The 12,612-nt window shown below is 43.7% G+C and overlaps 2 protein-coding genes across 4 annotated transcripts in view; both read right to left on the bottom strand.

The window, feature by feature from the left end:
• The window catches only part of L1TD1 (LINE1 type transposase domain containing 1), a 119,550-nt gene that overhangs the window by 36,008 nt on the left and 70,930 nt on the right, over positions 1-12,612 (bottom strand). The gene's annotated exons all lie outside the window — the stretch shown is intronic.
• The window catches only part of CYP39A1 (cytochrome P450 family 39 subfamily A member 1), a 53,811-nt gene that overhangs the window by 16,624 nt on the left and 24,575 nt on the right, over positions 1-12,612 (bottom strand). For all 3 annotated transcript variants that reach the window (XM_083606612.1, XM_083606611.1, XM_083606610.1), the window contains exons 5-7: positions 12,179-12,272; positions 7,696-7,794; positions 3,412-3,502 (exon numbers count right to left, since the gene is read on the bottom strand). In XM_083606612.1, coding sequence (XP_083462738.1) covers positions 3,412-3,502; positions 7,696-7,794; positions 12,179-12,272 — 284 coding nt within the window. The remainder of the gene's footprint in view (positions 1-3,411; positions 3,503-7,695; positions 7,795-12,178; positions 12,273-12,612) is intronic.

The raw sequence follows: 12,612 nt of genomic DNA, 5'->3' as shown, positions 1-12,612 counted from the left end.
GCGCGCGCTGTTCCAACTTCCATCGGCTCTGCGGGCGGGAAAGCTGGCTCCGGAATCTCTGGAATGCGGAAATCTCTCCAACGCTCCCCTTTCCCTTCCCGCTTCTCCAAGGCTCTGGCCTCCTGGCGTGCTCCAATGGTCAGCGCTGATTTGGTCAGCTGGTCCATAGACTCCGCCCTGGGCGCCCGGGAAAGTTCATCTTTCACAGCCGAGGAAAGTCCCTCTTCGAAAAGCATTTGAATGGGTTCCGCTGACAGATCCCACCCCAATTTGTGTATTAACATAGTAAACTCAGTCCAGTACTCACGGACAGATCGGCTCCCCTGTTTACAAGCCATCAACTGTCTGCGCACCACTCCCTGTTCAATGTCGCTGGAAAACATCAGGTCCATGGCGCGAAAAAACTTCCGTGCGTCTTTCAAGACTTCATTATGCCCTGCCATCAGGGGTCTAACCCAGTCTCTCGCCCCTCCTTCGAGATGGCTAATCACAAACGCCACTCGCGATTCCTCATCGGGAAAGTCATCAAACTGCAGATTAAGAGCATACTGCATCTCTGTCCTAAAGGCTTGATAGTTCCTGGGATCCCCCCCAAACTTCTGCACCAATCCTGGCATCTTTCTTGCTTGTGGGGGGCCTTTGCCTTTTCTGCATCCTGAGCCCTCCTCTCATCGAGCCTCGCCGCTTGCAGCGCTAGCTGGACCTCCAACACCCGGTACCTTTCTTCGAGGCTTGGACCGGCTCCAGCTCCTCCTGCTTCTCCGGTTCCGGCTGGGTTGCTCATGATGCCTTCTCTGCACAAGCTGCTTTCAGGGACTGTCGGATTGCTGTGATGGGATGTTGAGCTGCTTGTGCGTAAAGTTCCTAATCCCTCAGTGTTTGGCTAAGTCCACAAACCACTGTCTGTAACGGAGCGCCATAAGCATGGCTCCGTCAGTCGCTGGCAGAATCCGACAGTGGGCGTTTACGGAATTTCTTCCAGCATAACAGCTCCTTAACGGAAACACGTCTTCTGGACTCTCTACGTGACAATTTCCGGCGAGGAGTGGGTGTCCCTAATGGAGGTCCTGAAACCTCCTCGCTGTTCTCGCTGGAATTGTCTCTGAGCCAATCTTCTGACTCGCCTTCCCTTGGAGCTCTTTCTCGCCCCCTGCTGGTTCCCTCCTCCGCTGATAAGTCTCTCTCAACCTCTGGGAGCCCCTCCACCACCTGTTCTTCCAATGACAGTTCCCTGACACCATGTAATTTCATTCCAACATTTTTCTAACACTCATTAATTTTGCAATATTTCTATAAATAAACTTTAAACTTTTTCCAATCTTCTTCCACCGTCGCTTCTCCCTGGTCTCGGATTCTGCCAGTCCTTTCCGTCAATTCCATATAGTCCATCAACCTGGTGATCTTCTGTCCGAGGCTCTTAACTCTTTTCCAAGTCCCTTCTGCGGATCTTCTTCATATTTATACATGCACTTTACTTTGTCTTCTGCTGATCTTGTTCTTAATTTCCTTCCTTTGATGCTGAAGAGTAAGTCTCGGGGAAGCTCCGACTTAGCAATGTTTTTATTCCTTCTCGGCAGTTCAGCCAAATCTCCATAGTTAAAACTGAAATCCAAAAGATATTTCAGGACGTGTTTCAAAATCCATCCAAATCTGAAGGTCCCCACAACTCCAATCTCCTCCTGACCCAAGTCCAGGTCCCAAATGTCAATACATCCCTGCATGGGGGGATCTATCCAACTATCCTTCTCCAGTCCAAGCAGGGCTCCAATCTTCAAAATCTGACTTTCTCTAAATTCAGTCATGGAAGGCAGCAACTTATATTCATCAAATTGCCTCTGTGAAACTGGGGCTCTCTCCTTTTCCACTTGTATTACTTTAGGTTCCACAACAACAACTTTCTCCCTCGCTTTCTCCACAATTTGCCATGTCAAAGTAGATTCCTGTGTCGATTCCTGAGTAGTTTCTGTATAGATATTCACTTTTTGTCCCGAATTAGTCACTTTTTGTCCCAAGTTGTCAATTTTAATAGTCATCACATCCGTCTTCTTATGGAGCTGTTCCAATGAGTCACTTATCTTGCATAATGCAATCACTAAGGCTTCTTCTGTCGACATTCTTACCGATCCAAGGTCAATCCCTGGTTCTCACGATTTTTTATCTTGCAGCTGGAGATTCCCCCAGCTCAACTCTTGTAACAGTTTCAAAGGCTCCCTCCAGAGGGAAACAATTTCTATTTGTATCAATCCTTTTAAGCACGGTTCAAGCGTTAAAATCAGTTTCAATTTTCAGTTACTTTTACTCCTTTTTAAACGCAGAAGGAAACAATGGAAACAATGTATTTCTCTTATTTAACTATCTGTCAACATACGTTTTGTTCACAGTCAATGAACTTTTCCAAAACGTCAAACTTGCTAGCAGCCCGTTTCCAGGTTCAGAGCGGTGGTAGTTTAACTTTCTTCACTCTCTCTCCTGCAGGCTTACGCGGTCCAAAATTTCCCCCCTCTTCTCCTGCCTCCAAGGGGGGTTTACTGATTTTAGCCGATGGAAGTTTAACCCTTTACAAAGGACTTTCCAAGACTTTAGCTTGCAGCCTCTTTGCTTCAGTCTATTTACAAAAGGGGAAGGCGGACTTCCTGTTTAGAGCCTCCCCGTTTCGGTGCCAAATTAAGACGTTTAAAAATCCAATTTTCCGTTCTACTCACTGGTAGTTGTTTTAAGATCAAATTGTCCACAGGAAAAAGTCAGCGCTCTCCGGCAACAGCAATGCGGCTTCACTCCATGAAAAAAGCAGTCGATTCAAAGCACCGCGCCACTCACCCCACGTCGCTCCGGATCCCCGAAACCAGGTTTCCCTGCGAGTAGGGGAGGCGCAAAAGGTGCCAACCGAATCTGGACCTACATTCTTGGGTTACACACAAACTATTCAGACCCATTCAAGGACAGTGCCTGGTTCATCTCTACCAAAAGTTCCCCCTCCTCTCAAGGTGTGTTTAAAGGGATACTTGGGTGACAGGTTCATACACAAGGTTTTCCAATAGACATGTATGTTTAATAATAGGCAGGATTTGACACTTCTTCACAAGCGTATTCTTCTGGCCAATTCCCATGTGATTAAAAAAAAACAAAACTAAGATATGTGCGTAGATTAATCCCAGTTGGAACATAAGTGTAGTTATACAGATGTCTACTTCAGTATCAAGAAGTACCTGGGGCATATGTCTCAACACTAAAACAATAAGCATTTTGTGATCCTCAAATTGCATCCAATACTAATTCACTGCTTACTGCTATGTCTAAATTAATTTGGTGAAATCCTTCAGATCAAAGCCTATGACAGATGCACATAGATGCAGATATGCAGACTGTTCCAAACAATTCTGATGTCATAGTAAGGCATTTAGGCATATTTACCTGATTTTCTATAAACCGGTTCTAGTTCATCCATGACTTTTTTGTAAACAGAAGGTTGAGATAGAATAAATGCTAGTGTCCAGAATGAAACCTAAAGAAAGACCAGAGGAAATGGTCATAGAATGACCTGAGGAAATTACACATTAACCCATAGAATTTGTTGTCACTGTGAGTGCTGACAGCCACTACCTCAGATGTCTTTAAAGTGGGATTGGACAGATTCACATGGAATGGGTTTATCAATGGCTCCTAGTCTAAGTGGCTAACCTGCTATATTCAGAGGTAGCTAGTCTCTGAATATCAGCAGCTATAACCCTCATGTCCTTTTAGTGGGCTTTCAGGAGCATCTCATTGTACACGATGGGACTAGACAGCCAGGACTCCTCTTATTCTCTTCCTAATGATTAAACAGTATGTACATTTGTTTGTTTGTTTTTAAAGTTCTTTTTATTATTATTATTTTTCCCCATTCTTTATGATCACACTTTCATCTAGGTATGTCAAATAACTTACAAAAAAAATCATTCAGTTGAAAATCTAACAATAACATGCATCAAAATCATCCTCCTGTTAGTTATACATAACAGTATATACTTTTGTCCCTACTCATTTATCCTATTTTTTTTATTCCCCCCTTCCTCCCTCCCCTTTACCCCTCCCCCCAAAACTTGTTCTTTCTTCATATCTTTAACCATGTGCACAGATTATTCATTCTAATTTGGATGCTTGGGTTGGCTTCCCCCCGTGCTATCCAGTTCCTATAACTTGTCCTTTTATCCAAAATCTTTTGACATTTGTTTTCCCATGTATCTTCCGTCATTACCTGTTCAAATATATCAGATTGTATATATTTAAAAACATAGTCATTCCATTTTTCCATTGTCCATTTATCATTTTCTTTCCATCCTAATACAATAACAAGCATACCAGCTAAGATCATAATTTTATACCAATCTTGCTCTTTTCTTTCTATTTTACTATTCCCCAGTATTCCTGAGATAAGCATTTCTCTATTGACTTCTATTTTAACCTGAAATACATCAGAAATAACCTATATAATCTTTTGCCAATATTCCTTTACACAAATGCACTCCCATCACATATGTGCATATACCCTAACTCTTGACCACAATGCCAACACTTAGGACTCAATCCTTTAACTATATATGCCACTTGCACCGGGGTTCTATACCATTTCAATAGGAATTTCCTACTTAATTCTTTATATGTATCTTATTCTTTTTATTTTATCAGTACTCTTCATCATCTCTTGGACCGTATTCAAATGAAACAGCCCTTCCCGCTCCCATTTATTCTGAATTATCCTTATCATCCTTTCCTTACTTCTTATCATTGATTTATATACCATGCTTGCTATCCCTTTCTCTGTTAATTGTCTTTTGTTAAGTATTTCATCAATTACGGATCCTGACCTCATCATATCCTCTATTTTTTCCGCTTCTATTAATTTTATAGCCCTTGCACTTCCAACCAATATTGTTTTCCTACTTTCTCTAAAATTTTTGTCCTTAACTTCCCGTCTTCATCTAACACATCTTTTAATTTATTAAATCCATGTTCTTCTAATTTCTTCCACCATCCAGGATCTGTATCACTCTTATCTATATATTTTAATGGAGCTCACTTTGAATATATAGGCATCCATTTCTTATTCCACTTCTTCCAAATTGCTGGAGCTATTTTCCTAGTCCTGTCGTCTTCTTACATGCCATCTGTATATCTCTGATAAAGATCCCCTCTCTTCCTATTCCATTATTTATTTCATTCTCCATCCTAACCATTTGATCTTATCATTATAAACAATATCTATTAAATATTTCAATTGGAACGCTTCATAATAAAATTCTAAATTTGATATCCCCCATCCCATCTCCTCCTGAGGGGAGTAGTTTACTATGTCTGGTGTTCTGGCAACAGTATGTACGTGATCTAGCCAAATGTAATTTTTATTAGACTCGACTGTTTTTGCTTCAGTATCTGAAACCGGAATGTATGGGACCTAAAATCTGTGGGAGATCCACAAACAATGCTCATAAGTATATGAAGGGGTTAAAGATCACAAAGTTCTAATTGCTAGAGTAGACTAACTGATCTCACATCCCCTCTGAGCAGTCTCATTAGGGAGGTGGTGGACTCTGCTTCCTTGCAGGTTTTTAAGCAGAGATTGGATGGCCATCTGCCATGGATACTTTAGAATCCTGAACTGCAAAGGGTTGGACTGGATGGCCCTTGGGGTACCTTCCAACTCTACAATTCTATGATTCTATGGCATGCCTCATCTCAGCTACTTACTGTTTTTTCTTAAATATTAAATATACTTAATATCTCTTCTTAACAATACACAATCATAAAATTGCATAACTGTGGTTGGATTACATATTTAAACCTTGCTTCTAGTCCCGGAGCTCCTCTTTGGCTGGCTCCCTGTGTACAGCAGGAAGAGAAAGTGACTCTGGGATGCCCCTTCTTTCGAAGGGGCACTCATTTGCTTTTCTACACAAGGAAGGGAAGATCATAGAATCATTGGGGGGGCGGAGACTTGACACAGGGCTGCTGTTTTCAATGTGTGTTCAGAATAATGCCTAGCCTCTAAAACCTGTTAAGGCATTATGCGTAATATTCTTACGGGTTCCGAGATGAAACGTTCATGCGTCATGTTACGATGGGAGTCATAATCTTTTGCTACTGAATCAATCTCTCCTGCAAATTTTGCCTCAGATGAAGGGGAGGAAGAACCCCAAAGGATAGTGCTTCCTTTATTCCCCGCTCTTAAGAATATGTTCTTGACAGCATCCTCAGATACCTATGGATTCTCCTCAAAAACGGCCGCCTAATCCAGAAATCCCACCTTAGTGAGACCCAGAGAAAGAAGTAGCATTACCAGAATGCCTGCCTCACATACAAAAGCAGAGTGCTGTCCCTTGAACTGAGGATGGCAGTATCAGGTTCATGATTTGTGAGGCCCTGTGCACAGCCCATTTTTGTGGGGCGGGGCTGAATGTGCCTTTGCACTGTGCTCACTCCTCCCCAAACAATTTTTGCTGTAAGCCAGGCAGAGGGAGAAGATTATGATAATAACGAGGCCTCTGAATTAGGTGGAAGCTCCTCCTCATGTGCCCAGTCCCTGACACTCTTCTTTCCATCTGGGTCCCATGATAACTGCCCAGGCAAGTCCTTCCCTCCAGAAAGGGAGAGAGGAGTTAAAATCATAACCAACTGGATTTGAAAGTGGGTGGGCCCTTCCAACTCCACCCAGGGCTCTTTGTCTGCAGAGTGAGAAGAAGTTACACTAGTCTCTGCTTGCATCAGACCCCAACTTAGAAGGTTGCTTAATACCTTTCTTTCTATAAGGACAAGAGACTTACTCTTTTAAAAAATGCGACCTCAGAGTCTGGGGCCCCGGTTGCTGGCATGGGCCCTGGTGCAATTATTCTGATTTCCTGGTGTTCAAACAAATCACCTTATCAGTCACATGCCTGACTTCACTCACTGGCTATAAACATCAACACAGGAGCAGCTAGCCCAGGTCATTTGAAAGAAAATACATAGAAATTGCACATTGTTTCATAACTTTCTTCCTGGAAGGGCTAGAGACTTACCGTATATTTCGCCCCATAGGGCGCACCGGCCCATAAGGCGCACCTAGTTTTTTGGGGGGAAATAAAGAAAAAAAATTATTTCCCCCCCAGGCACGAGGCTGGGGCGGGGGAAGCCCGAGCTTCCCCCGACCCCAGCCCCCAAAACAGGCTGCTCTCCACAAGCCGTGGGAGCCCTCCTGTGGCTTGTGCAGAGCTACCCGAAGCCCCGGCACGACTGCTGAGCGCGCCGGGGCTTCGGGATAAGAAGCAGCTCTGCGCAAGCCGGGGGAGCCCTCCCGCGGCTTGCGCAGAGCTACCCGAAGCCCCGGTGCGACTGCTCAGCGCACCAGGCTTCGGGGTGCAGGCAGCTCTGTGCAAGCCGGGGGAGCCCGGCGGGAACTCCCGCGGGCTCCCAAGGCTTGCGGATAGCTTCCTGAAGCCTGGAGAGCGAAAGGGGTTGGTGCACACCAACCCCTCTCGCTCTCCAGGCTTCAGCGAAAGCCTGCATTCGCCCCATAGGACGCACACACATTTCCCCTTTGTTTTTGGAGGGGAAAAAGTGCGTCCTATAGGGCGAAAAATACGGTACTTTTCTAAGAAACTGAAGGCTCAGAAAATTGCCTGCCAGTGGCTCCTTGATTCACTTTACTCACTGAAGGAAGCATACTTTCTGTCTCATACTTACAGGAATTGCATTAGCTTGAGATGCCCAAAGGAGTAAGAGGCCATAATTAGCACTGAAGGTCTTTCCTTGCAAAGTGTCTAGGACATGTTGCCAAAGTGTCTGTTAAAATCAGAAGAACACAGACGAAATAAAAATAGCATACACTAATGGGGTAACAAGTCATTCTCACAGAGCAGCCATATTTTACTTTGAACCCAAGCTATTTCTATAACAAGCTGACTTACACCGGCCACTGGCTATCGAGTGGTTTTTATTTTAAATTTTGTAGAATTGTAGAATCATGGAGTTGTAAGGGACCCTGAGGATCATCTAGTCCAACTCCCTGCAATGCAGGAATATGCAGCTGTCCCATACAGGGATCGAACCTGTTATCATGGTGCACCATGCTCTAACCAATTTATATGAAATTTTAATGACAATCTTTCCTCCTTGTGAAAGAGGCTATTTTAATGCCTCTTTTGCTGGGAAGGTGAGAGAAATTTCATGGGGCAGGGGATGAGGAGGAACATGTGTGTGTGGCTGGTTCCCCATACACTGCAAGTTTTACTATGGAAGAGGTGGCTCTGCCTTCTCTTGCAGAGCTGTGAGGCTCTGCACACACACAAGCTTTCTTCCTTACACCATTTTCTAGAATGCCCAAGTGACCACACTTCCTTCAGGTACAGATGTTGGGGAAAGATACAAAAGTGTCAAATCTGTTGCCTCATGCTAGCTGGTATTTCCCCGTGCTCTGCTCATCACCAATTTCATTTGGATTTTAATGTGAGCCCTGCCTGATCCACACTTTAAGAAACAATAGCCAAGCCAAAACACAGTTAACCTTCAAATTTTGTAAAAATTCTCTGAATTGTGTGACGCGGTTCTCCAGTCAAATAATGTGTACAGAAATGTGTATAGTTACAGATAGGTAGCCGTGTTGGTCTGCCATAGTCACAACAAAAATTTTTTTTTCCTTCCAGTAGCACCTTAAAGACCAACTAAGTTAGTTCTTGGTATGAGCTTTCGTGTGCATTCACACTTCTTCAGATACACACTTCTTCAGATAGATGTATCTGAAGAAGTGTGCATGCACACGAAAGCTCATACCAAGAACTAACTTAGTTGGTCTTTAAGGTGCTACTGGTAGAAATGTGTATATTAAGGGAAGGGGTGCACAAAAATGCATATATTAGTGAAAATAACATATAAAATATTATTGTCTTAAAATGCATTGACTATTATTATTATGGATCTCTTGGGGGAAAATGTTTAGAGTGGGCAAAATCGCATGCATGTATGTATTTGAACAAATTTGCACTAAAAGCTTGGCTGTTTTCCATGAGGACTTTTTTCCTTAAGCAAAATGATTCTGAACTGAACCGATTCGGAACTGATTCAGAAACTGACCTATTCTTTCATCCCTAACTGCAACCTAGGTGGGAGAGATAGGCACTGATGGTCAGACCACAAAGAAGCCCAAGCACAAGAGTTATTTTTTATGATTCCATGCTTCTAAATATTTGTTAAATGGAAATAGGTACATTTTACATCTTCAAGATGACAGTAGGGAAGAAATGTGTACACCCCACACGTCCTTGCTTATTGTCATTGTATGTTTTATTGCTGCTAGCTGCTTTTAATTGCCAGACAGAGTACCGTACTTTTCTGTCTATAGGATGCCCCCATGTATACGACGCCCCCTATTTTGGGGTGCTATAATTTAAGAAAATGGGGGGAGATGGCTATATTACCAGAGTTGCTGAGCTTTTGGGGGGGGTTTGCTTTTGGGAAGGATTGTGCAGAGTTGTTGGGCTTTTGGGGGGGATTGCCCATGTGGGGGTGTGTGCAGAAAACCACTAACCCTAAAGACAAGAGCTCAGAATTGCTCGCGTCGCAGAAGCCGACAAGCACCTGCCCGTTTGCAAACACAAGCTGGAAACCAAACACCCAATTGCCGCAGCGGCAGCCAATCCAAGGCAGGCCTTGACGCAGCAACCAATCACTCACCAAATCGCCATTTACAAGCTGCAGCTTGTGGCTGCAACCAGTCCCCCGGTCCCCCAATGTACTGCCCGTGTATTAGACGAGCTCTGTTTTTAAACACTATTTTGGAGTAAAAAACCCTCGTCTAATACATGGAAAAGTACGGTAAATCTGTGCTCTCGTTATGCCAAAACTAAAGAAACACCACTGCGACATTGCTAGAAAGAACCCTTGATCCAGTACATGCTGAGTCTTGGAATGGGGAAATACACAACCAGAACATACAAAAACCATGTGAGGAAAATGCCTTATGGCAGCTCTGGAGCTTGTGTAATGTTCTGCAATTGATGGGGTATGTGGCAATGGAATGAGGGGGTAGCATTAGATTCAAATGTGTTCCTTCCCATATTTCTCACCCGCATGCTGCCCACAGCTCAACCCCTTCATTTGCTCCACCAACGTATCTCTGTTAGCAGAATGGCTAGTGGCCTATCTGGCATTCTGCCGAAATAGTGACAGCCTGCTGATGCCCAGAGCATTGTTTGGTGGGCAGAGCAGCCAGAAAAGAGAAGCCTTCAGCCAGTTGCTCCTGATAAACTAGGCTTACAGTCAGCTGCTCCCACGGTTGGTTGAGCTAGACGGATACTTATGAATTGGAAGAATACAGATACAATCCTCCTTAATCAATGGCTTGACAACATGGCAACATATGAACAGACAGCTTATAGATGCAGACTTTTTTTGAATAGATACAATGATATTTCGAATGAGTTTGCAACTTTGCACAGAATATATTAGGTTATTGACAAATATATGTGTATTAGGATAATAAGAATATACATATCTGCATGGTATATGTATAGTAATATAACAGTATTTTTTAATATTCTCTCTCACTTTTTTCTTTCCTCCTTTTTTTCACTGTATAAATGAAATTATCTTATTAAATAATAATAATAATAATAATAACAATTATTATTATTATTATTAAATGTTTGGTCGACCTTGATTCCAGTAGTCTCCACGTAGGGCTGACCCTATGAAGCGCAAACTCCATCTCTGCTCTTGCAATTCCCAAGTTTCCTTTTGCTTTGGCATTAGAGTTAACCACCAAGCTACAGCGAGGTCACCAGAATTACCGTATTTTTCGCCCTATAGGACGCACCGTCCCATAAGGCGCACCTATTTTTTGGGGGGGAAATAAAGGGAAAAAAATTATTTCCCCCCCAGGCGCAGGGCTGAGGTGGGGGAGGCCCGAGCTTCCCCCGACCCCAGCCCCAAAACAGGCAGCTCTCTGCAAGCCGTGGGAGCCCAGCGCTGGCTCCCGCTGCTTGCGGAGAGGTCCGCGAAGCCTGGAGAGCGAGAGGGGTCGGTGCCCACCGACCCCTCTCGCTCTCCAGGCTTCAGAGAAAGCCTGCATTCGCCCCATAGGGCGCACACACATTTCCCCTTCATTTTTGGAGGGGGAAAAGTGCGTCCTATAGGGCGAAAAATATGGTAGATATTGACTGTGGTTTTTATTTCATGCTTGCAAGTTGCCTTGCAGGCTGCTGCCAATAGGAAGAGCAGGATTATACCTTCAGAAGTAAGGCCTGCCTTTGAGATCACAAGGGTGCTTTCATCCTGATGTCAGTGCTCTGAGTTCCAACTGGCATCACCTCAGCTGTTGCTTTTCATATGTAACCATAGTTGGGGAACTTTGTGGGTTACAGATAGCAGGGTCAGGCTCCTAGCTAGTTTAGCTATGCATGGCATATGCTTCTTTTACATATAGCCACAGTGTTATTTAGTTGCCCAACTAATAGTAAATTGGGGAGTTACTAATTATAGGTTGCCTAATTATCAGCTTGTCTGATGCCCAAGTCGTGGTGACTGCTTCCCATTAGGACTGGTGGGGCAGAGGCAAGGAAGATAACATCAGATGGACCCCTTGCTCCTACATCAGATAGCTGTTTAAGTGAAACTTCTGGAACCCTAAAACATTGGTACAATTGCTAATAACACATGCTCATATCTCTTCTATAGGTATACTTAGAAGGAAATCCCACTGTGCTCAAGCTTAGTCTTACACACACACACAGGAGTATAGCCTTCACCAACTTATTTTTTACAGGCTATTATAGATAAACTCACAGAAGAGCCAGTAGAAAAAAGGAAAAAGAGCACCCCTGTTGCCACCTTGTAGTCTAGGAAGATGCCTCAGGTTGTAGATGACAGGTGGCCCATAGGACTGCCGCCCCCCCTTACAGCCTGTTAGGCAATAATGAGGGATTCTGTTGGACTCCAGCTGGAGGACCACAGGCTCCCTTTCCCTCTCTGGCGTCAAAGCAACGCCTCACTCCCACTCTGTGACATTTCTCAAAAGTCCTCCCATTCCCCAGTCTCCTCACTTCAATCCCAGCCCTCCCAAAACTGCCAAAAATTTTGCCAAAAGCTTTGACACTTCATTGACTTGCGCAGCACCTGGCTTAGTATTTTATAAATAATAATATTAACATGAAAAGCCTTATGGAAGGTTTACCTTAGAACTGTCATCTGAAGGATTAGTTTCCTCTGCATGCAAGACAACTTTTTCAAAACTTTTTAGGAGCCACTTCTTTGATTTAGACCATTTTCTAGGAAGCAAAAAGGAAAACAAACCCTTATGAAATATATATGATTATCTGTACTCAGGAAATAATTCTAAACAATTTCCCCATAATTTTTTTAAACTTTCAAGTAATGCTCAGTTGCAGAAGTTCAGCAGATCGCAGTGGCAGGTGCTTGCCCTGCTTTTGAGCAATAAGGGCTCAGCAACCCTGACCTTTGCTCTGTTCTTTCCAGGCTCATCCACGCTTTAAAGCCCATGTCCATATTTTTGGCTCTGGAGCCTTTCCAGGCAAAACCTGCTCTTCAAAGTTCAATTGGAGCAAATGGCAACCGGTGGAAAACCCAAATTGACATTTGCTCAGATTA

This window comes from Podarcis filfolensis (genome assembly GCF_964270895.1).
Source record: "Podarcis filfolensis genome assembly, chromosome: 3".
NCBI classification, from domain to species: Eukaryota; Metazoa; Chordata; class Lepidosauria; order Squamata; family Lacertidae; genus Podarcis; species Podarcis filfolensis.
The sequence above is the reverse complement of the archived record's forward strand: the minus strand, read 5'-3'. Positions and strand labels throughout refer to the sequence as shown.